Raw genomic sequence first — 24,259 nt, 5'->3', positions numbered from 1 at the left:
GAACTGACTGGATAAAGTGCATGAAGTGACAGTGTCAGCACAAAGAGCCCTCTCATCTACACTAAACACTTATAAAGCCTAATTTAACTGTTGAATCTCATTCACCTTAAGTAATCCTACCTGCATTAAAGAAAGCCTAATATAATTCTTTTTTTCTAGCATTTACTTTTTAAATAGAGTTTTCTAAACAGCTGCTTATTTGTTATGGCTCAAGCTCCTTACTCTATGTACATCCAGAATTTCCTGTAAGCACAGGGAGGAGTTCTACCCTTAGAACTTAAAAGCCAGATTTAAAAATGCAAATGCAAACCATCACCAAAACAGAAACATGAAAAAATGTAAAAGTCGTTAGGACCAGCCAGCTTTCCCACATGTGCTTGATCCTACACAGCAAGAGTTTATGAAGTTCAGAAGTGTACATACCTCATCAGGATGTAAAGATGGTTTTAGCTAGGGTCACTTCATGGACGTTTTTAACCTTTTGGAAAGAGAAATCAATACCCTGAATTGCTGAATAATACACTTTTTTGTAATTGCTAACTTTAACAGTTATAGAGCCAGGAGTGTTTTATGTCTATTTTCACCCATCTCAACTTACTCAAAGATGCAGGCTAGAGAACAGGTTTGCACAAGTCAGAGCTAATAACATGTACTTCAATATTTAAAAATAAAAAAAAAAAATCAAAACCCAAACAAAATAACCCACCTCTATAGGAATAGTGAAGATTTCAAAAAAGATCTTTAATCATGAAAAATATTCATATGGAAATTTAGTTCATATTACTGACACAAGTGAAATAAACAAAACAACAAACCAATGCAGAATGCAAGGGGACAAAGCTCTCAAAAAAATCTTACCTTTTGCTTCAGTCAAAAGAACATACATTAACAAATGTCAATCCTGCTTACACAAACTAACTTTCCAGTCAATATTTGCTCACAGACATAGATACACACATTATATTGCCATAAGTAATTACAGTGTCAGGTCACTTTTCCAAAATAATCCTTTTTAAGAGATAACCCTGAATTTATGAATTAGCAACAGAATTCAAGAAGAGAGAATGATAGGAGCTATTGATGAAGTCTAACTGATCTGAATAAAAAATTTTCCATGGTAATCACCATATTTTCCAAGACACAAGAAAATTCAAGTAGTCTTTGCCTTCAACTGCAGGAATTTTGGAACAAACTCTACTGTGAGACTGTGTATAAGGTAGTTACAACTTTACATGTAAAGAAGACTGAAATAAATGAAGTACTTTCAACATCAAGCTTATCCAGGAAGGACATTCCTTTGGCAAACTTAAGTTGAGGAACACATTGCTAAGTATGAAATGCTAAGTTTGAAAAGAAAAAAAAAGAAATCGCTGAAGCAGTGCAGAAGACAGTGATTTTAAGGCAGGCTTGAAAATACACAGAATGCTCAGGACAGAATAAAGAAATTTATCTGACCAAAAATAGGGTGAGATGACTGTATGAGTTTTACATGGCTATACACGAATGCGCATTTTTTTTTTCAACAGAAAATTCCTTTTTCCTTCATCCTCCAATTTGGAATCAGCTGGTTTAAGAGTAACTTACCTTAAAGCTTTTTTGTATGTTTAAATTAACATAATCCACCATTTTCACTGCCACGTACATAAAGAAGAAAAGCAAAGTTTATTCAAAAATGTCCATTTTTAGAAGCTAAACAACTCAAAAGTTCCAATGCCAATCACTGCACTTGTGTCTCCAGACGCTTTATCTCTGTAACCACAAGATCAATGTTTATAACTGGGTTAAAATACAAGGCCCAGTAAAACAAACAATTGCAGACAAACTGAGGAATAAAAGGCCAAAAAATGGCAACAAAAAGTCCCTGGGTTGAGACTTTCCAGAAATGTCTCCACATTCTGTGAGGAATAGTCCTGTGAAAAAGGAAAAGGAAAGGCTTAGAGGAACTTTCTGGTTTGTTTTTACCCAGTTCTAAGAACAGCTAGTAGGTGCTGCAGCTTTAAATTACTTAGCCCTTACTCGGGTACCTGTAAAAACCACCATTTTGCACTTCAGGAAAAGCTTTCTTAAAACCCAGTAGCACCAGATTTAAAGAGGAAGCACTGAGTCAGTGCACTTAGACCCCAGTGCCCAGCAGGTTCCAGTGCCACATCCCAGCTCTTCCGCAGGTTGTCCCATGTCTCCTGTGCTGTTCTGGGCACGTTCTGCCCTCTATCGGCTGGCAAAGGCAAAATCCACTAAACACCAAAACAAGAATTTCCCCCATACAATTTGCAAAAACTGGAAATAAAAGGTCCCACCAACTATGAATATTAATATGCTTGAATTAAGACTGAGGTAGAACAGAAAACAGAAATTCTGATAAATTATCAGAACTAGTATCAGTATAACTAAACTTACTTAGGATTCTGAGGACTCATCCTGTAATAACTACACTGTATCATGACTAAATTCTGATGCATTTCGTTCTGAGCTGACAGCTAATACCAGACACCATAAGAAGCAGTTCTCAAGGTAAGGGTTAATATCTCCCAGTGGTTAAGAACATGCCTGTTACTGTTTCCGCATTTGCTACATCTGATCAGTAAAACCACCTGTAAGAAACCCTTGGATGCATTCACAGAAATAAAGGTACTCAAGAGCAAGCAGTAGCACATGTGGTAATTCAGATTCACACGTTGTTATTAACCTCAGAGCTCAGGTTAGACACTCACTTCAGTGAGCAACTGTGAAATTGTAAGACTGTTTATAAGGCCATGTACTTCCTACCCTCTTCCACAAGCTCAGTAAGACTTACTTTAATTCTCTTCTTGACCAGAGCCTCCAAAAGGACAATAATTCCAAAACAGAGAGCAACATGGCATTTACAATTATAAATCTTGATGTCCAGTAGTGCACATCTAGCCAATCCCAAGCAAATTCAGCTATCAGCTGGTATGGCAAAAATAAATACTTTACAATGAATTCTCTCCATTGCCTCCAAGAAGGATCTTTAAGGTCCTGTAAATTAGGATAAAAAGACTGTTAATCAATTTTCTATTAAACAAACTTAATACTGGCTTATTTCCACTAGTCTTCCGTTGAAAAGCTAGGGGTTTTGTACACTGAAAGCAGTAATTTATCTTTATTATACTTGCTAGTAGTAATACTGTAATGCAGTAATTTCCACTAGATTAGAACATCACAGCCAGCCAGACCCAATAATGCCATTTGTTAAAATACAGGTAATTTGAGTGAAGAGCCTTTCTGTAGTCATGTGAACTTCAGAAGAATCAGTCTCACACATTTGAAGTCTAAAAGCCTTGAATCAATCCTATTAAAGGTAATGGTTCCAACAGTGGTGATTGCATACAATAAAATCAAGGAAGCACTTACTCTGTAGGGTTTTTGTTTTTAAAGTTGTAGTGTAAATAGATGAAATGATGAATAATTACATCATGTGTTTTTATGCTGCTAGTCTTGAAATGCTTATAACTAACGCAAGTAGCATATTTAATGTTCTGAATACTTACTAGCAGTTTTGTGACAGTATCTTCATACTTGTCTTCAAGTGGACAAATTGTGTGGATGAAAGGTAGGAAAGCTTCTGCATAATCAAACAAATATAGGTATAACATACTGAGTCTTGGAGAACTCTTCATTGCATACAGAAGAAAGAGTGATTTTCCTGGGTTTACGGCCTATAAAGGTATCAAATTATCAAGTTTCAATCAGTGAAAAAATAAAATGAAAGGGACATGCGAGTTCTTAGATTTTCTGACAATCATTTTTCAAAGGATTGTTTTTCAAAACAACAGTTCATTAAACTGAGTAGTTTTTACACAGGTAATTCCACTACCTTAACACTCCTCCTGGCTTTAAGACAATCTTGTTTTAAAGATATTATTTTTGAAATAATCAATATACATGACATGACACACTTATATAAAATTTACCTTATATTCCCAAAGGTTCTGTGGTGGTTTAACACCTAAAGTTTTCACACATTCCAGTTCTGCCATAATAGCTCTCCTATGGTTACTGTTCTCTACACTGTAAGGCTCTTTGGTGAAATCCTCCTCAGTCAGTGTTAGGAGGAGTCTACAAAAGCAGAAGAATTCAGAAGGTAAACAGTGCCTATTCACCAAAAAAAGATAGGACTAACAAATACACAACCGCATACTGAAACATTAAGCTACTGATACAAAGTAGCACCTTTTGGGTGAAAGAATCATAGAATACTTTGGGTTGGCAGGGACTTTAAAAGATCATCATTACATTCCATATCAAGAGTTCTACACCAACTGCATCTCGGAGCCTGGGTTTTAAATTTCCTTCTTTTCCAGCTTCCTCTTGCCTGCTTTCAGCATGGCTCTTGGGTGGAATACATATGCATATAGCACGTGCATGTTTCCATAAGAAAGGAAAAGTGGAAGGGGTGGATAATACATCAGTAGAATTTTACTCTCAGTATCACTTCAGTCTGCATCGTCAGTGTTTTAAAAAGTTCTTCAAAAATTGTCAGGTAGCTTGGTAAGTATCTGCTACTAAAAGTTTTCAATGGCAATTGGTAAAACGTCTTCTGAAATTTATTCTGATACATCTACAGAATATTCCCACAATCTATGTAACAAAGTATGGTCATTTCACAACAAGCCATCCCTAATGAATCTATCAGTAGTCCAATCACATGATAGTTGTCCTTGACCATCAGGCCTCTCACCTTCCATTTACTTTCTCCGGTAAAAATCTTTCTTTGTAATGTGAAGCCCATGGGCCCAGCTGCTCTAACCAGAGTATCACTTCCTCAGCAGTCCACTTAGCAACAGGCTTGTGGACAAGAAGATCATCTTCAAATTCTCTGCTACTCCAGTGATAGCCAAGTAGAACTACCTACAGGTAGATTACAGAGATAAATAAACAAAGATCCTTTACCTGCAAAGCAAATACATTAATGATATAAATAAACACACAGTAAGGGGCTTGACATGTAGAATCTTCCTTTTCATGGAGACTAGAATATTCATAAGAAAGTATCTTGAAGTTTTATCCACTGACTTCCATTTGCTGTACACTGCAGTTGTAGCTCCTGACAGACAGCTCTGAAGGCCACTTTACTTACTCTGCCCAGCTGGAGTCTCTTCTGTCCTGACAATCTTTTTTCTGTGCATGTAATTTAAGAATATTTGACTGCATGCTTAATTAAGCAAATAGGGAAAACCAATCAGATGAAACTTACTGCTACACAAGTTAAAGCTGTCAGAACGCCTGAGAAAAACCCTCCTCCTCGAGGATTAATTCTTCTTGTGTTTGGAACTGTCGGCATCTGGTCATTCCCATATTTTTGGAAAGTTGCTAAGCTGTGTGCTATATCACTGTTTTGTTGAATATCTTCTTTTCTTTGTTCAATGGCATCAGAAAATAGCTTTTCAATAACATCCCTAATAGGAAAAATATTTGTCATTATACTGTAACCGTTGAGGCTTAATATTCAGAAAAGGGACTAATTTTTGGATTTGTGTTTTCCAGTCTCTACTGAAGACTATCATCTTTGAAAGCAAGAAAAAATTAGTTATTAAATCTTAGTAAACTTAAAATTATATCAGTCACAGCCAGACAACATTTTCCTTAGCTTCTAAAGCTAAAATACCACATAACTCCCAAGTCATTTCTTAAATAAAATTAGAATTCTGTGTGCTACTGGCAAGCCTCAATTATTGAAAAGTGCTAAGCAAAAGACAACATAAAAGCCTACCATCAATCCTACCATCTATTTATTAAAATATTATTAACCCCAAATAAAGTGTTATTAACAAAACAACTTGTGGGTAATTCAAGATGTCAAAGAGATGTTTCTAGCTTTGTTCTGAAATATGATCACATTTCTTCCAATAAATAGTACCTATTACAGAAATAACTACACAATTATCCAAGATCAATCTAACTTAGAATTATTAGAAAACAACCAGCTATATTAGAAGGCTCAGGATCCTGCCTCTCCATCTCCCAAAACATTTAGAAGGGGGGGAAAGCCCTCCCCCCAAACAAACCTCCTCCCTCAAAACAAAACCAACCAACCCACTCCTTAATTCCATGTACTTGAATAATTCATTACAAGTGCAGAAGCTGAAAGCTTTTGGGATTTAAATTTTTGCAACAGTTCAGATTACCAATAAACTAAGAAAATCTGCAGCAAGCTCAAGAAACCAGACAGCTAATTTCCGTGGTTTCATTTACACAAAAATGGCATTCACAAAACAGTTCACTCACCTGAGGAGGATGTTGACTTTGGGGAATCCTTCCCATTTTTCTCTGCATTCAGGGCATTCATTCTTCTTGGACGATACCCACCACAAGGCCAAGCAATGCCTACAGAAGCTGTGCCCACAGTTCAGGGTGGTGGGATTGACCAGAATGTCGTAGCAGCAGTGGCACAGGAACTCACTGACTGATATCTGCCGACCGGGGCCAGGAGTAGCACGTGGCTCAACTTTTGCCCTCTCTGTTTCCCCTCGTAAACTCTCATCTTCTTCCATTCTCTTTTATGCCTTACACAAACAGAAAGCTCTCTTAGATCTTCAAACCAGGTAAGGCATTACTTCTGTAAAGCAACAAGAAAAAAGCTATTACAGAAGTTTAGAATTGTAAGCAATGTGGTTTATCATTGCACCGCTTTTGTCACTCGGATGGTTTTAAACTTTTTAAGTAACTCAGCCCCCCCCAAAATGAAGCATGATCTACTTTTTCAACAACACATTCACTGCTAACTACAATCAAAACCAGATTCTAGACGTAAATAGCTGGGGTCAATCTCCTGGTACTTTCTTCTCCCATGTTACAAAATACATGAAAGTGAAACAAAATAACTCACTATGATTCACATGACTTTTGACAGTAGCTTTAATCAAGGTTTTAGCAAAATACACCAGTCAAAGGAAATATTATTAGAAAATACCATCAGAGGATACAAAGATAAAATACCAATATAATGTAATGATCTAATTTACTTCATCCCTCTTCTTTCCAAGCATATGGAATAAAACATTACTAACAAAGGTCAATGCTAGACATTGCTGGGCAACGTTAAAAAAAAGAGAAAAGTTTGATCAACCAAGTCATATGCTTCAGAATCATAAAGGATTGATCTGCACACCTTCTCAAAGGTCTGAATTCCACATTAACTTTACTTGTAGTTATTTTGTTAGTATTACAGAAAATGCACAGATAAGAGGAGTTTAAGATGGTTCTAAGCTTACCAAAAATTTAAACCTATTTGCTTGATGTTCCTACTCCATTCTCTTACACAACAGTATATAGTTTCTTAATAAAAACACTGATCCAGATCATTCACTCATCACTCATGGTATGTTAGAAGATACCAAGAACTAGACAGTTTTCTCCTCAGGCACTAGCAAACCAAAATATGATTACACTCTCCACCATGTGGCTCCTGCTTACTACTTAACTTACCAACTTGCCATCCAGATCAAGCACAAAGAGGCAAGCATGCAAGCAGGTAAAGAATAAAAATTAAGAAAAAACCTCAAGAACAGAAACCAATAGTTCAACAGTGAAACTAAAATCCTCAGATTTACAAACCTGCATTTCCCTGGCAAAGCACAGGCTGCTGGCTTTCTAAAACACAAACCTGAAACAGCACTTATAAATGGAGAAATAAAAGCATGATTTTGCACCTAAAAACATTCTTCTAGTTTTCCTGAAAGACAGAGGCACAGGACTTCTGTGGAAAATACAGGAAAAACATTTCACCGCTCAGTCTGCGCCAAGTAAGAGCCAGTAGCAGAATAATTCCTAGCTCCTCTCCGGTCTCTTCCCAGCTTCAGCTTCCTGCCCTCCGCGCTGCTTCCTGAGGCGCGGCACGGCCGGTGCGGGCCCGCGGCCTTTCCTGCCCGGGCAAGGCAGTGCAGGGTCGGGCCGGGCCGGCGCGGGGGCGGCCCCAGCCCGATACAGCAGGAGGCTCGGGCCCCGCACGGCCCGGCTGCAGCCACGGGCTGAGGAGAGACCGGGCCAGGCCCGCCCTGCCGCTTCCGCCCCGCCCCGCGAGCACGGCGGCACTGCGGCTCCTCCGTCGCCGCAGCCGCTGGGCGACACCATGGCCGCTCATCTTTTTTATTTCAAGCGTTTAAAATCACCAGACACGAGCACTGCTACACTCCCGTTTCTGGGAATACACGCACTTCCATATTCGTGAGAACTGAGGTACGTTTGCTTACTGTGCACTACGTACCCAGGTAGCCTTCCTTCGCAGAAACTCTTCAAGGCTGATTTTACAATAAAGATTCGAGGTGTATTCTCAGAAGTAAATGAGACTTTCAGGTGCTAGTTTGATTGCAGTGCTAACGCATCCTGCACAGAAACTATTTTTACCACATAGGAGTCTATCTCTCCACACGTTCACAATACTTGTATCAGTCTCTGTTCCCTTACTGAAATTCTTTTTGACTAGTCAAAAAAAAATGTTTCACTCTCTACAACACCCTGACAGGAGGTTGTAGCCAGGTCGGGATGGGCCTCTTCTCCCAGGGTACAAGTGACAGAACCAGAAGACATAGTCTTAACCTGCACCAGGGCAGGTTTAGGTTGGACATTAGGAAAGGGTGATTAGAGATTGGAATGGGCGGCACAGGGAGGTGGTGGAGTCACTATCCCCGGAGGTGTTTAAGGACTGGACGTAGCACTGAGTGCCACGGTCTGGGTGATATGGTGGTGTTTGGTCACAGGTGGGACTCAATGATCTCAGAGGATTTTTCCAACCTAATCGATTTTGTGATTCTGTGAATTTTTAAAGTACCTCTGAGATGTACTTTTTCACTGTTCAACACAGTGACATTTTCTTGAAGATTTTGTTCCAGTTTGATGCAAGCTACAAGTCCAGTTCAAATGACATTTTAGTTAATTATTCCAGCCTATTTCAAAAATAAAATGGTAGGCTCTCATTGTTTTCTCTCCTGTATTAGCCAATTTTTTCCACAGAACCAATCAGCAAATCGTTTTAACTACCCTAGCATGAAAGAGTTCAACCTCTTCTAGATCTGAGGGAGTTCATCTAGATCTACCTTGGTACACAAGGTGAAAATGCAGCCCGGAATACTCAGGCCTTGTTCTAGATTATAGTTTTTTACTACTTTTTTGTGTGTGTTTTCACTTAGCTTCACATTCAATGTTCAGTAAAGTAACAGAACATACAAATGTTTGATAGTCTGTGCAGCAGACTTGAATGATGTGAAAACATGGCATTTCTGTTCTAGTTTATAAAACTTTTGACATATAAAAAAACTATGGAGTCTCAAACTAACTGCTTGTATTGCCCTCTCCCACTTTTTCCATGTTCCTTCTGCTTATTTAACAATACATACATGTTGAAGTAACAAATGTTTAATCTGTAAGACATAGTACTTCAATTCTTATTGAAGTACTTTATTACAGTATCTTAGTGTTTGATGTGCAGTTTCTTTTGTAGGTGAAGGAAGCAAAGAGTTCCCAGATTTGTCAGCTACTTGGGGGAAAATGTCAGGCTTCTAAAACAGCTTTTAAAAATAAATATAAAATAAAACTTTAAAGTGCTATGAGCACTTTAACTAGAAACTGCAGAAATGCGTATTAAAAACCTGAGGAGTAACATGAAAATTTTTGGCTTCAGCCAATTTACTGCAAAATAAAAACATCTCTGCAATTTTAACTAACATCTTATTGTGAACCATTTAACCATATTAGATGATTTGCTGGGAATGTCTGTTGAATAAATAGCTTATACTGAAAAGGCAAATCTTGATACTGAAGAATCTTTAAAAGCTCCCTCCACTAATGCCTGCACAATTATTTATCTTTCTCTGTATACAGAAATTACCCCCCCCCCAATTTGTGGGGAATTTTTCATTTGTTTTCATTCTGCTGGAATTCTGGAAAAGATGCTTCATGAGCCGTGTGAACTCCAGCCCTGCAGCACACACACTGAACTCTTGTGCCCCCCGTGCCCATAGCTCCTGCCCTCTGCCCTTGTGCAGCACCCTCTCTCTGGGGCAGGTCTTCCTCCCACAGCGCTGCTGCGGGGACATCCTGCTGGGTGCTGAGCTCCGCTCTTCCACAAGGAGGTGTCAAACTGCCGCTTGTAATAGGAAGACGCTTCTTCTGCAGTAAGCCAAGATTTCCAGTTCCCCTGGACTTACAATCATTAAGGCATCGTCCCGAGCAGTTCTCCACCATCCTCCTGGTGTCTCCTAGGCAGATTCCTATCTCTTCCTTGCTGGTGCTAGTTACGCATTTCTGGCTCTGAGAGCGAGGCCACACCTATGACATTTCACTACACCCCACGGAACTGCGGCTGGTGTAAGACTTCCCCCCGGGCTGCAGCCACTCCGGTCCCCCTCAGAGCACACTGCCTCCGGCCGAGGGCACCGTTCAAAGCTGGCGGCGCCGGGCCCGCAGCCGGCCAGGGCGGTGCGGCCCTGAGGGCTCCGCCCCGGTAGGAAATGGCGGCGGCCCGGGCTCACGTGCGCGCTCACGTGCGGCGCGTGGGGCGGTCCCGGAAGCGCTCGGCGGCGGCGGCGGCGGGCGGTGCCGGGCCGAGCTCCGGCGGGCGGGGGCGCGGGATGGAGGTGATCAGGAGCAGTGAGTGACCACTCGGCCCTGCGCCCCGAGCTCTGCGCCGCTGGCGCATAGCTGTCCCGGTGTTCCGGTGTACCGGCTTCCTTGCCCTGGGCAGGTGGCCGCTCCGGCCTCAGCCTCTCCTTCATGGCGAAGGGGTCCCCATTCCCCCCCTCCCCCCCAACCCGTGAGGCGCAGCCCTGAGCGGGGAGGCGCGGCCCCGAGGCTGAGCGGGCGGCGGGAAGGCCCCTGCCCCGCCGTGTCTGGCCGGCGCTGGCCGCCCCTGCCCGCCCGAGGGGCGCCGGGCTGCCGGACGATGTCGATTGTAGTCTCAAGTGTGTTTTACCCCTTTACCTGCAGATTTTAAGGATAACCTAAACAAAGTGTATGAAGCCATTGAAGAGTCGGACTTCCTGGCCATCGATGGGGAGTTTTCAGGTACAGTCACACCTGTTTTGTGATTGTGAACTGTTGGCAGTGTCTGAGGGGGGGTGGTTTGACCTCGGTGCCCGAGTTTGCTCCTATGATGTGTCTCAGGGTTGGCTTGAAAAGCTAAAGCTGAGGCTACCACAAAGTGATTAAACCAGTTGTTACGTGCGCGATAGCAAGGCTTTGGTCAAAGATACGTGTCATGCTCATGCTGCTTCTGCTCCCACAGTAATCTTTCAACATGACAACTGATAATTGTTGCAGCTGAGGGTGAAAAAAACCAGAAGGTGTTGTATGCCTCAGGAAAGCAATGGATTGGGATAAGTGAGGGTGGCCCTACAAATGTTTGGACATGGAAAGGCAGCACTAAGAACTTGTGTGTTTGTGAAACCCAGAGGGTACATGCAGCAGAGAGATGCTTTAAATAGGTACTTTGCTTTTGGGATGCAGAGTTCACTTCATCCATGAGATACAAATGTGAGCAAGACTAGGTTTTCTTACATGAGGTGCTTGTGGAAACACAGTTGTTGCATATTGGTTAAGGTGATGTAAGTTATTCAATGAATCTCTGGGCAACACTCTTCGCATTTTTAGTTTTGCTTTGATCCTGCGTTGTGTTGTGAAGCCCATTTACATTAGGGTACTGGTAGGTCTTGGCCTGTTACTGGTATGTTGAATAGGAGCCAGAATGACAGAACTTTTGCAGAAGAGCTTTGCTTCTAGAACACCGCCATTAAAAGGAATGGGTTTTATGCAGTAGTATTTTTCTCAACTGAAATAATTGTAACACGTACTTTTAAGTGAAAACGTTTCTCTTAAATTACTGGTTGTTGCATTTCTTTGCTGTGGTTAATTTTGAAAAGCTTACTCAAAGAAAAATATGTATTACTTTTTCAGGGATCAGTGATGGGCCTTCAGTTAGTGCATTAACAAATGGCTTTGACACTCCAGAAGAAAGGTATCAGAAACTTAAAAAGGTAAAGTGTTTACATGGACTAAAATGAAAACTGAACCTGCTTTTGGTGCAGCATCTTGTGTGTGTGACCAAGAGGAGGAAGAGAGATGGTTCTTGTCTCTTTGTGGAATGGAAGTGCATATTAAAGTCATCTTGGGCCAATAGTAAGATGATTAAATAGGGATGAAAACTAGTTGAAAAAATCTGGTGTGTAAAATTGCCAGCAAAACAAACATTGGTTAAGAAGATTCACCTTACTTAATTTTGAAATTGAGAGAAATCATATATGGATGCACCCTGATAATCTTTAAATGTGTACATATTTTATTCTTATGCAAAGTTTTCCTTTCCTTTACAGCATTCCATGGATTTTTTGCTCTTTCAGTTTGGCCTTTGCACTTTTAAATATGATGACACAGAAGAAAAGTATGTTATTCTTTTAATTCTTGTTTTCTTAATTGGGGATTTTCTAAAGTAATACAGATAAGCTGTATTGATATGTAACTTGTCTTTTCTACAGGTATATAATGAAGTCATTTAACTTCTATATTTTTCCAAAACCCTTTAACAGAAATTCACCAGATGTCAAGTTTGTCTGTCAGGTTAGTAGAAAAACAATTAAATTTTGTTTGGTAAAGGTATACCCAAAACAAACTTCAACTTTAAAGATAGAAAAATGTAAGTTTCTGGGTTGGGGTTTTTTTTCTTATAAAAAAAAAAATAAGCATCAGTTAAGAGCAATCCCAAAAATGAGCTTTAAGATAATATCCTTGACTTCAGTTTTTAAATCTTGTTATGCATTGCATTGTGTGGTTTCTGGAATTGGAGATAACGTTCCAAACCTGGCAAGATAATTCTATTTTTTTCCCCTTTCTCATTGAACTTCCAGTTTCCTTGCTTTTTTAATCCTTTGTTCTCATCTGCTTATCTTGCTTTCACTGCTTCCCTGGCTATTGCCAACATTTTTCTGGTCTCAGATTTGTTCTCCTGAACCACATTTTGCTTTCTTTAGTTTCCTCTCTCCACATAGTTTGTTCTTTCATCTTTAACCCTTAGCATATTCATTATTTTTGTACTTTACGGAATTTGAAAACCGATAAGAAAAGTAGCATAGGCTAAACTCTCAGTGTCTTCGTTAGGGTCACAGACTTGGTTGTTCTTGGCTTTGGACTCTGTGTAATTTCTAAAAAAGCATGAAGATAACTGAACTGATCTTTAATGCCACAGCTACTTTTGCCAATTGTAAAGCCTTTTTCTCTTGTTGCAGAGTTCAAGTATAGATTTTTTAGCAAACCAAGGATTTGATTTTAATAAAGTTTTTCGCAACGGTGAGTTGTTGTGGTTTTGTGGTTTTTTTTAAAATTTCTTTCAATGTCTGCAAAATTTATGATGACACCTTTCATTATTTTCCACAAAGAGAAAGAAGGCTGCCATCCATGACACTGTCTTAACTCCTAATGAAGTTCTTGAATTACTCCTATCCAGTCTACTGTTGTGCTGGTGGTAACTCCCTTCCCAAGAATTCATTGCATAGTTCAACAGAATGGAATTCCCACTTACATGGGAGCTTGGTTGTTTATTTTTGTATAGAGGCAAAGCATGAATAGAGAGAGTAACAAGGTATGGAGCTGTGTAATACATCAGTGGTAATGTCTAGGAAAGGAACCAGTCCGTTGTGACTGGGGCTGCTACAGATCTGCTGTTGAAGTGATGCAGATAGCAAGGATAGAAGTGCTCAATACTTTTGTGGTGACCTGCAGCTCTGCAGTGCTGGGGCTCGTGCCTTGTGCAGAGGAGGCTCTTTAGTGCAGTGGTTCCAGCTAACCTGGCATGTGCTGGACGCCTGGACAGACACACATCTAGAGCAGATGACTGAAAGGGAAGGGTTTGATTTCAGCCTTCAGGGGTGTAACAGAGGCAAATGCTTGAATCCCTACACATCCCTAATTTGTCTCTAATTATGATGAGCTTTCACTTTTTTTGTTAGGAATTCCATATTTAAATCAGGAAGAAGAGAGACAGCTGAGGGAACAGTATGATGAAAAACGGTCTCAAGCCAATGGTGCAGGATCTCTGTCATACATTTCTCCTAATTCCACAAAGTGCCCTGTAACAATTCCTGAAGATCAGAAAAAATTTGTTGAGAAAGTAATGTAAGTAATGCTGTTTAATGTACTCTGATGTTGTTAAAACTAAAATGTGAACAGTAGTAACATTTTCATATGTTGAAGACATTTCTATTAGTTCACTGTAACAAACACTGCTCTTTTTGTTTTGAAGCATTTTCTTGTCTTTTGGGAGGGGCTGTAAATGTTCAAAAAATCAAGTAGTAGTTATAGAAGCAAATAATCTGTTTCTTCCAGGGAACAGATAGAAGACTTATTAAAGAATGAAGAAAATGAAAGTTTGGAACTGGAGCCATGTACAGGGTCAGTTTCTGAAACTGCATCTCTTCGAAAAAAATTTTTTTTTTTGATCATACAGAATTGGGGGAGTGACAGGGAAGAATATGTTTACTTGGGTTAACTGTAGCAAAATCTACATTTGATTAATTTTTGAATGTTGAGAAAATGTGGTGATGTATACGGGTGTTGTAATTTATTTTGAGCTGTATCTTCTGCATGTAGTGGTAAAATATTTAAGTATAGCCAAGAAATGTATATGTGAGCTGCCTTTTGTTACTGTTGAAGTGTTCCATAAGCGTTGGAGATGCATTTTATAAACAAACTTTTCAAATCTGTTGAGCTATTGGTTGTTCACTGTTGGCAGTGTATGACTGTTTCTAGTAGGTCTCCTTCCCAAAAATCTAATTTGTTTTGGAGAGTAGATATTTGGAGAGCATGATTATTTAAAAAATTTTTTTTAAAAATTGAATTTAGAAATAGTACAGCATGGTGAAGCTGGGGATAAGGTACCATCACTGTATCTATACAGAGTGACCATGACTACAGAATACTCTCTGAGGGGAAGATATGTGGGTAACTGTAAAACATGGTGTAAATGCCTTTACAGCTTGGCAACTGAATATTGGAATTCAGTAAATCTCTTCCTAGCCTATAGGTTCTGATTGCAGTGACTCTTGCTTTAAAAAATCTTCCTACAAACGTACATTTCGAGTCAGCTTAAACTGAAAATCATTACTAGGAAACACTCTGTAAAAGGATTGTTAGTAACACTGTTGTCTTTTGGTTTTAGATTTCAAAGGAAATTAATTTATCAGACCTTGAGCTGGAAGTAAGTTACTGGTAATACTGCCTTACTGTATATTTTTAGTACTTTTGGTAAGAAATCTGGGTAAGAGCTGATCTACTTAACTTTGGGGTGATTCATATAGACATTTTTTTTTTCCCTTTAACAGACGACTTTTGTAATGTTCTGAAGTTAAGTTACATTAAACTTACTTGTGATGATTAATGTAGATATTTTAAATCTTAGTATTTGTTTTTTCATTCCTATGTAAAATCTCTGAATAGAGCAGTGCAGCCTAGAATTATGTAACAAGTGCAGCATGCTAGGTTTTTACTGAACAGGAAGTGCATGTGCTTATACAGATTGTGGACTTTACCTGAAAAAATAGTAACTCTGTAGTAGGTACCTGAAAAAATAGTAACTCTGTAGTAGGCACTGGTATGGTTATAGTTTTCTGTTGGATGCCAAGCATAAGCAGTTCTGATAACTTAGTATATTGCCTAAATATATCCCTTAAGGCCTTAGGAGAAACTATAAGGCTGTAGAGTAAGATTTTCACTGTTATGACTGCACTAGTAAGATGTGGAAAATACACAAGTCTTTTTTTTGTATGTTTAGTTAATTCAGTGCTGCAGTACTGAAAGTGGATAAAATAAAGCTTTTCTTTATAAAATGGAATCGCAAGAAGTGAGCTTGAGAACTAACCTGAAGAACAGTGGAATTGTTTTTGACAATTTTTCAGTGTCTTTTTTTTAATAGATCAGTAAAATATCTATTGCTTCCTGTAGTATGTAGTTTTATGTTTGTCTGACACTTATCCTTGCGTCTTCCCTGAGTGGATGGAAGAATGTGTTCTTGAGTTGTGTTTTTTTTAACATTCAGCAGTATTGCTGTACATGAGTACACTCTGTGTGTGTTGGAGAGAGAAAGCCAAGCTGTGAAGGTAGCATGGAGATAATTAAAGCAGAAAAGAGTGAAGTTATTGACTGCCCTTGTGTCCTGACCTCTTCACAGCTCATTTTCTGTATTGAAGTGTTCTCTTGTGCATCAGTGTTTTGATGCATCCAAGGTTTGTGGCATGAGGCAGCTCGTAAGTGAGATTGAGGCTCTCAACTGTGAGCAGTCAGCGTGGAGAGGACACAACAGTGTTTGGAGTGTGCTCTCCAGTACTAGTTTTAGGAGGAGCCAGAGGACAAGGAAATTTGCTGGTTCTGCAGTGGTTGCACAGTTGTGGTTAGTTTATTATAATGAGATGAGAGTAATTGCTACTGGTTTAGCAGTAAAAGGCAGTATTCTCTTACTTTTGCTATCAGTTGGATGCTCTGTGGCTCTGTGTATGGCAGTACTTTGGAAATTAAATGTGGCTGTAGTGGCATGATGCAACCCTGTAGCAGAGGTGATGACATTTGAGTTAATAATTCTTATTAAAATCTACTGCTAGCAGAAAGTTCAGGGTTGTTAATAAATCCCCAAATAACTGATGTATTAAAGGCATGCAGTCTTGGGGCTGCAAGTAAAAAAGAGCATTCTCACCAGAATTTTTGGTTTGGATTTCTTGAAAGCAAAGATTCTAGATTGTGATGAAATATCTAGATGATGTTTGCTTAATATCACTAAAGTAAGAAGTTACAGGTTCCATAACAATAGCATGGGAAATTGTGTAAATGCTAGTTACTGTTAGGTAATGTAAGGAGCCAGTTAAACTATCCTATTGCTTCAAATTTTCCATTATTAGAATTAAAAAGAGATTTGTGGTAGTTCTTTTGCACCTAAGACTTACAGTAATAATGAAACATGAAATTACTGAATCACTCTTGTGGTTTCAGTATGCTAAATGCCAAGCGAATAGCTATTGATATTTTCTTTTCATTTGTTTTGATGTAGGTATCCGAAAGGTATCCATGTGGAAACGCTGGAATCAGATAAGGTAACTAGGCCTGTTACTGCCTCTAACATTTGTTCTGTTTAAAGGAAATTGTATTTCTCAATTTCACCATCTCTCCTGACTTTTAGATCTAACTTGAGCTTTGTTATTATGCAAATGGAGAACGTTTTAAATGGAATACAGCGAACTAGTTCCTAAACATTATATCTGACCAACATGTATGGTGGGCATGTATTTGTGTGGCATAATATTACTTTTTAAACAGATAATAAAGATGTTTTAAAGTACAGTGGATCTGATGTTCAATATTAGGGAAAAGTAGGCTGTGATCTTAAAGGAAAAACAGCAGCATCACATGCTGTGTCCTCACTTCCCATCACAGTTTTCTGCTTCAAAAGGTATTTGGCACAAACTATTTACAAGGAAATGCTGATAACCTTTTTTGAGAAGAAAAAATTGAGTTTAGGAAAAATTAGGTTTGGTGGATGAATCAAATATATCGTTCTAAAGTAGGCTTCTGGGAGTAGGTGATAATGTGGTGCCTACAATAGAAACAGTTGTGTTGCCAAGTAACTGCTGTTGAGGTATGACAGTTTTCTTTACAATGTAAATTTACAGCAACTTGCAGCAGCCTTAAATCTGAACTTCTCAGAGTCATTCCTTAAATGATTCATTTTTTGCTTTAGAAGGAGAGATACATAGTTATTAGTAAGGTAGATGAAGAGGAACGAAAAAGAAGAGAGCAGCAGAAACAAGCAAAAGAACAGGTAAATAAATTCAATTTCATTTGTTTATGTGAGAGCGGTAGGGTGAGAATCTTTGACTTCTCTCAGCAATGCAAAAATGCGGGATAGGGTTTGGTGTCGTTTCCCTTTGGTTTGCTGTGGCTGGCTGAAACTGATCTTCTAAATGCTACCAGATAACTTAGGCTTTGCAACAGAGCAAAAAGAGTTGCATGGCACTCTAAAAAATTCTAAAAAATCAGAATCTGTGGAGTACTGAATGAGTATTCTGGAGCAGTGAATACCTCCTTACAGGTATCTGCGCTCTCACAGAAGCGTGGCCCAATAATAGGAAACATCAGTTTCTTGCAGAAATTCTTAAGTAAGTTGGCACATTGTTTGGATTCACAAAGAAGTCTTCCCTTCTCTTACAAAGCTTGCTTGCTCTTAGTTGTCGGAGTTAGTGTCCTGTACAATTAATGTGTCATTTCTTGATAGAAACACGCTGTACACTAGTGCTGTGGTAACAGGCTGACCAGGAGGTCACACCTGCTATATTCAGGAACTCTCACTGTTTATGGGTCTTTGTATTTTGCTTACTGAGTGATGCAAGTTTCAGGGGGTCATAAGACTGGAATTGTGGAAATTCCTGATCAGACTCTTGTGATTTGTGCTTTCATATATCAAGATAAAGTCAATTTGGGTGGAGCAACTAATACTTCGATGCAGAACGCCTTTTAAGAGGGAAAGAGATATCTAAAGAGACATTAACTAATGTGGCATCTCTTTTTCCAGAAGGCAAGTCAGGAACAATTTACTTCTACTGTAGATTTTTCTGAAGCATTTTTAGTGGGGGTATTATTGCTTGGACTAGCAGCATTCAGAGCTGAACTAAAGTAGCAGTGAATGTTTTTACTGAATTTCAGTTCTGGTTGAATAAAGACAGATAACACAAGGCAGAAATTACTTCCCTAGACCTGAAAAAGAAAAATCTGTTACAGAACAGTTTGTGCTGTAGTCAGATCCCTCCAAATCTATCAAGAGTCAGTTTATACAACTACAGTGTTATATAATATGTCACACATTTTAATGTTTCTTGTTGATTTTGTTTATATAATACTGAAAAATGTTTCTTCCCCAGTCTGTGTTAGCATAAAAATATGGTCTGATTTAATAGGAGTAACAATCAGGATTCAACCTGTTGCATTTAAACAATAGATGTAAAAAGTACAGCTGAAGATATGTAGGTTAATTTTAATACCTTCTGAGCTGTTTGTAGTGTAATAGCTGCTGAGCACTGTTGGAGATCATGTGTTGACAGTGAACTGACTGCAGCTGTTACTGCTTTGGTTGGGGTGGAGTTACCCCTCTTTGTAGCAGCCTGTATTTTGCTGTGCTTTGCATTTGTGGCTAAAACACTAGTGATACCATCCATGTGTTTTGTCTGCTGCTGAACAGCACTTGCACAGTGTCAAGGCTTTCTCTCCCACTCTCCCCCAAAAGGAAGGAGGCTGAAGGGCTCTCATTATCTTTATCCACAAGTCTTACTGTCTCTATTCGAATTTTTGGTGAGGAGTGAGCAAAGGGCAGAGTGGCTGTTTGGCTTCTGGCCAGGGGCAACCCAGGACAGGGGCTTGTGACTCGTCCTACTTGACAGTGAGCTAGAGCTACGTATAAAACAGGAATTCTGCGAGCAGCATCCTGCTTTGGCCTCTTGTATCTTCCAAATATTGACATTTCCTTTGTGGTCTGTTCTTGGCTATGGCCGAGAAACAGTTTGAGGCAAACTGGGGGCATCTGCCAGTTTGCAGGTACAGTTTTGGTAATATTTGTATTTATGTTTCACTAATGTCAGAATTTTTGCTTACAGGAAGAATTGAATGATGCTGTAGGATTCTCCAGAGTTGTTCATGCCATTGCTAATTCTGTAAGTTAATGTGATTTTTAACCTACCTTTGTTAGTAAGAAAAAAAAAATTATTCAAAGAAAGCATTCTTTTGCTGTTACATTTTGGAAGAGAAGATGAAATTCAAGTTAAAGTGACTTTTGAAGTTTGTTTCTTCATGTTTACAGTGGTTGAGTGTAGTAAGTTAAGTAAGCTTAAACTAAAGAATAACATGAAGAATCTTATTCTCTGTAAGAGTCAAGAATAGCAATTTCTTAGGACTCTTACGTAAATGAACTTTGGTGGGTTTTTTTTCTCTGTTCTGAAAAGATTGTGGATTTTTTTTCTTTTTTTTCCCTGGCAGTTAAAGGCTGTCAAAAAGGGTTGTTGTCATGTCAAATGAATCAAAAGTTAACATTTAAAAAACTGCTTGAGCTTTTTCAAGGAGCTTGCTTGTACAAAATCTGGCATGAAAGGTTCTGCACTGTGAGGAGCCAGACCATGCCCTTAATAATTACTGTATATTATAACCATGAGGAATATATTGTGTTGTTATATAAGTAAATTAAAAGGTAATGGACTGAGAAATGACTTGACTTCAATCTTAAGTAGATAACATTTGGAACCCAAGTTGTAAGTAGCTGTTCTAGTGCATCTTCTCAACATTTGAAGCTGCTGCAGAAGCCTCTGATAAATGGTTGGGAGTAGAGGAAAAAGGAGTGGCTGCTCTGAGAGAACGGAGGAGTGTGTGGGGCAGGCAGAGAGCAAATGGGGAAGTTTGGTGTGTATTTGTTCCCAGGTGCCCTTGGCTGGCATCTGAGAGGGGTTTTCACAGATACCCTTTGCCATGGCCAGGACTGGAAGTGTAACAGACATTTAATGTTCTTTTTGCAGGGCAAGCTTGTTATTGGGCACAACATGCTGCTGGATGTTATGCACACCATACATCAGTTCTATTGTCCCCTACCTGATGTAAGTAATCTTTTGAGTGTTCAGATGAAAAAATAAATGCCTTAATGTATTTGTCTTTTAGTTTGTTCTCCACACTTTCTTCTGATTGGAAGAATTGGTCAGTCTGTGAAGAAGTACAGAAAAGCATTTTAAAATAATCCATTTGGTACTTCTGGGCTACTGCCTTATTTTCATAAATCTTTATGTAGAAAGTTTAGTTGGATTGAATTGTTCCCCTTTGCATTTTTAAAATATACAAATCAAACAGTGGAATTGTGTTTTTTGTTTATATCAGCTGTATTTAACTAACTGATGTTACAAGATACTGGTGTGGAGCTTCATGACAATTATGTGGCATTTTCCCCCTTGTAGTTTACAAAATGGGAACGTGTATTTTCATATAATATAGTGCACTTAATAAAATGCTAAGCAGTCTTGTAGCAGGATGATGTTCACTGGGGTGAAGAGGTGTAATGTCAGAATAATTGGAGGGAGCACACTTTGATGACTGCAGCAGGGCAGTCTAACAGTTCATGACTGCACAGCCTCACACTTCAGTTAAGCTGAGCAGTGTATTGGCACCAAGAACATTATCTGAAGAAGCCAAAGGTCTCATTGGAAGGATGGCTCACAGGACATTGTTACTTGCAGTCTTAAAGGACTTGTGGGTGTTCTGGGAAACACTTGATCGTAAGATGGGAAAAAGAAGTTTGGGACTGATTTGGATGGTGTTGGAACCTAAGCAATTGTCAGTAGTTCCTGTACTTTGACCCTTGGCACATCTAAACCTGTAGTCAGTCACTGACTGTATACCTGGGGTGACTGCTTATATTCCATTGAAATACTAAATGCTGGGAACACTTAAGAAGAACTGTTAAGTAGGTGGGAATTAGAGGTAGCCTAGGTTATAAAATAGGATAAGGCGTTGGCAGTGATGGAACACTTTCTTGCTAATGACAGACAAATCAGAAATACTTAGTCTGTAGTTGTGTGTAATTGCAGGTGGTGTCTATGGTAGTGCTGACAGATACATCTCTTAACATGGTGAGAATTCAGTTACTGTAGCTCACTTTTAGAGGCTGTTTGGATATTTGTAGCTACTGCTCTCTGTCCTCCCGAGATTGTAAATACTTCACTGACTTGGATTTTATCTTCCGGTTTAATGTTAAATTAGGACCTAAGTGAGTTCAAGGAAGTAACATCATGTGTCTTTCCCCGGTAAGTTCTTAGTTCAAACTTTCAACCATTTCAGTAGAGTTTCAGGTAGCTGATATTGTTTGCCCTAGCCCTGTACCCTGGCTGTTACTGGAAAAGAAATTGGGATCAAGTTAGATAAATACAATTTTTAAAGTATTTTTGAGCAGCTTTTTTTCAGAAAAGCAGTGCTGTTGGTTCACTTCTTGGCAAAAGATGCACCTTTGCTACTCCCCTGGGTTTGGCATGATGTTTGGTGTTTTGAATCTACGCTTCATTTGGAACAAGATTTATATGCTAGTAGTTGTTTGCATCTCTTGCTGTTCCTTAGTTGCTGTCCTTTTTCATGCTGAACAAAGCCAAGGAATGTTTTGGCTGTTCCAAGATCCAACAGTAATTTTCAGTAGGGTGTATCTGCTGTTTCCAAGCTAATACACTAAAATATTTTTTGAGGATTTGGCAAAACGGGCATTCTTCTGTTTCAACCTATTTAGCTCTTATTTTGTTTCTAGGTTACTGGATACTAAACTGATGGCAAGTACACAACCTTTTAAGGTAAATTAATATTATAGAATGACTTGAAGATACAAACTTGAATTAATACATGTCTATTGAAACAAAGTATATTTCTTTGTAGAGAAAGCTATATAATGTAAAAATAATGTTTTCTGTGATGCTGCTTAGAAGAATGATTTTTCTTTACCCCTTATCTAAACCTACGGAATGTATAGAATGCAAATTTTTCCTACTAGTGACTTTTGTGTTTGGCAGCTTTGGATTCCAAAATATGTAGAATTTTTGCTATGTAAAATGTGATTAGTACATTATTTTCTTCTTGTTAAGTAGCATGTCCCCTCAGGAGATAAAAAAAGTGCTGTTCATGAACAAACAGGATCTGGAAGTTTCTTGTATACTCAAAACCTTAGAGTACTGTGAGTGCTGACTTAGATTTGTCTGGAAAAATGCTTTATCATCATGAGGTTCTCTTGTGGCCAGTAACTCAGTGGGTAGTCAGCAGGAGGAAAAAAAATTACAGGTTTCTCTTAAAATCTCTTACAGCATGAGTTTTATTTCTCTAAAGAAGTATTGAGATAAGTGTTCATAAGCTCTTGTTTTCCCATGTGCCTTTGAATTAATTAAAAAACATGCTGAGGAAGCAGCATCTGTCTTTGTGCATAGCTCTGTAACTCCAGAGCATTGCACAGAGCATTGCATAATGAAGTGCTACTACAATATACTTGTAGGTATTGTCAGGTTTTTGATGCACACTGCTCTCTAAGAATGGAGGCTTTGGCATTCTGAAAAGTAAGAATCCTCCACAAGTTTTATGTTTGGTACAGTTGTGTTGATATTTGCAGTTCTACAGCAGATGCTTGGGTTTTTAGGCTATGTTTATGAAATGCTGCTTTGGGATGCCAAATTAATGCATCATTTGAGCTTGTTCACTGTACTTAGTTCTTGGTAACTTTTTAGTCTGCAGACTTGATGAAGAGTGTGAACAGCTAAGCTTGATTGAGAACCACAGGAAATCTGGTCCTCATAGATCTCAGACAACCTTAAGAAAGATTGTGTGAGATGTTTTGCCTTCCCTGGCTGTTGATTCTGCATGTCTCGGTAGTACTGATTGACAACATATATTTGATTAAGAACTTCAGTAAGGGATTAATCTTTAATACATCTTTGTGGTTTTTTGTTTTATGCATATAATTTATCAGTAGATTCACTGATGCTACTCAGCCAAGTTGAAGTGTAGGAGCAACTTTCTGATTGTCAGGCTTCTTTCACTGTCTCTGTATTACTTTAAATCAGCAGAATTTAAACTTACAAAACTATTCAAGAATGTCCAGTCAGCAAGCATTTCAATACTCACCTTGAATGCCTTCAACTATTATGATCAATATTTAGAATATTTTGCCCTGCTGTTCATGCTGTCTTTTCCCTTGCCACATGTGCCCTGCATGAAACTAGATTCAGACAGAAATATTACTTTGGCATAATCTATCAATAATTCTGAGCAGCATTAATAAATGCTCATGACTCACGATGCAGGTGAGGCAAGTTAACTTTGAAACTTGTCTTGACACACCTCTGGTGCCTTAGTTTGAAATGGGGCTGTGTGTAAATCCTTAGAGAACACAAGGTGGCAGCAGTAAATACTCCTTTGATCCTATTTGATTTCAGTTTCCAGGGAAAATGTGCTTGGCATTGGCAGTTAATGATGGCTTTTCTTGCAGGAGATCATTAATAATACATCACTTGCAGAACTGGAAAAGCGTTTAAAAGAGGTTCCATTCAGCCCTCCTAAAGTTGGTAAGGATATATCAAAATGCTCTTATTTCTGAAATGTTTTCCTCTTTCAGAGGAAACAAAGTGTTTTGACTATTTTTGTTCTTGGTACTTTTCCCCTACTGATACTTAGTGTTTTGATGAAGGGACTTTAAATGAGGGCACTATACATACAGTGCAGT

At 38.9% G+C, this 24,259-nt stretch overlaps 2 protein-coding genes across 7 annotated transcripts in view; one reads left to right on the top strand and one right to left on the bottom strand.

Moving 5' to 3' along the window:
* Window positions 1–720: 720 nt before the first annotated feature.
* BFAR (bifunctional apoptosis regulator) lies at window positions 721–10,464 on the bottom strand. Of its 5 annotated transcripts, none has more exons than XM_032125664.1 (8): window positions 10,164–10,464; window positions 6,247–6,577; window positions 5,216–5,417; window positions 4,700–4,869; window positions 3,933–4,077; window positions 3,510–3,677; window positions 2,795–2,997; window positions 721–1,910 (listed from the first exon to the last, which is right to left on the bottom strand). In XM_032125664.1, exons 2-8 carry the CDS (start codon window positions 6,510–6,512, stop codon window positions 1,718–1,720), a joined length of 1,347 nt encoding a protein of 448 aa, XP_031981555.1. In that variant the 5' UTR covers window positions 6,513–6,577; window positions 10,164–10,464; the 3' UTR covers window positions 721–1,717. The 5 variants fall into 5 exon arrangements, with proteins under 5 accessions (XP_031981555.1, XP_031981557.1, XP_031981553.1 ...); XM_032125666.1 differs by lacking the exon at window positions 10,164–10,464 and adding an exon at window positions 10,005–10,156; XM_032125662.1 differs by lacking the exon at window positions 10,164–10,464 and adding an exon at window positions 7,671–7,997.
* A 62-nt stretch (window positions 10,465–10,526) lies between these two features.
* Window positions 10,527–24,259, top strand: part of PARN (poly(A)-specific ribonuclease) — a 48,812-nt gene continuing 35,079 nt past the window's right edge. Inside the window, exons 1-16 of one of the 2 annotated variants that reach the window (XM_032125974.1) lie at window positions 10,527–10,605; window positions 10,942–11,019; window positions 11,908–11,987; window positions 12,324–12,391; window positions 12,486–12,567; window positions 13,233–13,293; window positions 13,953–14,118; window positions 14,329–14,394; window positions 15,161–15,199; window positions 17,039–17,081; window positions 17,726–17,806; window positions 19,632–19,688; window positions 20,541–20,618; window positions 21,772–21,815; window positions 22,304–22,346; window positions 24,026–24,101. In XM_032125974.1, the coding sequence (XP_031981865.1) occupies window positions 10,587–10,605; window positions 10,942–11,019; window positions 11,908–11,987; window positions 12,324–12,391; window positions 12,486–12,567; window positions 13,233–13,293; window positions 13,953–14,118; window positions 14,329–14,394; window positions 15,161–15,199; window positions 17,039–17,081; window positions 17,726–17,806; window positions 19,632–19,688; window positions 20,541–20,618; window positions 21,772–21,815; window positions 22,304–22,346; window positions 24,026–24,101 (1,081 nt within the window). In that variant the 5' untranslated portion in view covers window positions 10,527–10,586. The remainder of the gene's footprint in view (window positions 10,606–10,941; window positions 11,020–11,907; window positions 11,988–12,323; window positions 12,392–12,485; window positions 12,568–13,232; window positions 13,294–13,952; window positions 14,119–14,328; window positions 14,395–15,160; window positions 15,200–17,038; window positions 17,082–17,725; window positions 17,807–19,631; window positions 19,689–20,540; window positions 20,619–21,771; window positions 21,816–22,303; window positions 22,347–24,025; window positions 24,102–24,259) is intronic. The other variant, XM_032125976.1, reaches the window with a different exon arrangement.

Source organism: Corvus moneduloides, chromosome 16 (genome assembly GCF_009650955.1).
Source record: "Corvus moneduloides isolate bCorMon1 chromosome 16, bCorMon1.pri, whole genome shotgun sequence".
In the NCBI taxonomy this organism is placed as follows: Eukaryota; Metazoa; Chordata; class Aves; order Passeriformes; family Corvidae; genus Corvus; species Corvus moneduloides.
Note: the sequence above shows the minus strand (reverse complement) of the source record. Positions and strands in the feature narration are given on the sequence as shown.

Excerpts from the sequence above, each read along its gene's own strand:
- BFAR (XM_032125664.1), bottom strand. The coding sequence starts at position 6,512 with ATGGAAGAAGATGAGAGTTTACGAGGGGAAACAGAGAGGGCAAAAGTT. Across the intron at positions 5,418-6,246 it reads AAAGTCAACATCCTCCTCAG|GGATGTTATTGAAAAGCTAT; the intron begins GTGAGTGAACTG and ends TTTTCCTATTAG. Across the intron at positions 4,870-5,215 it reads CAGCTTTAACTTGTGTAGCA|GTAGTTCTACTTGGCTATCA; the intron begins GTAAGTTTCATC and ends ATCTACCTGTAG.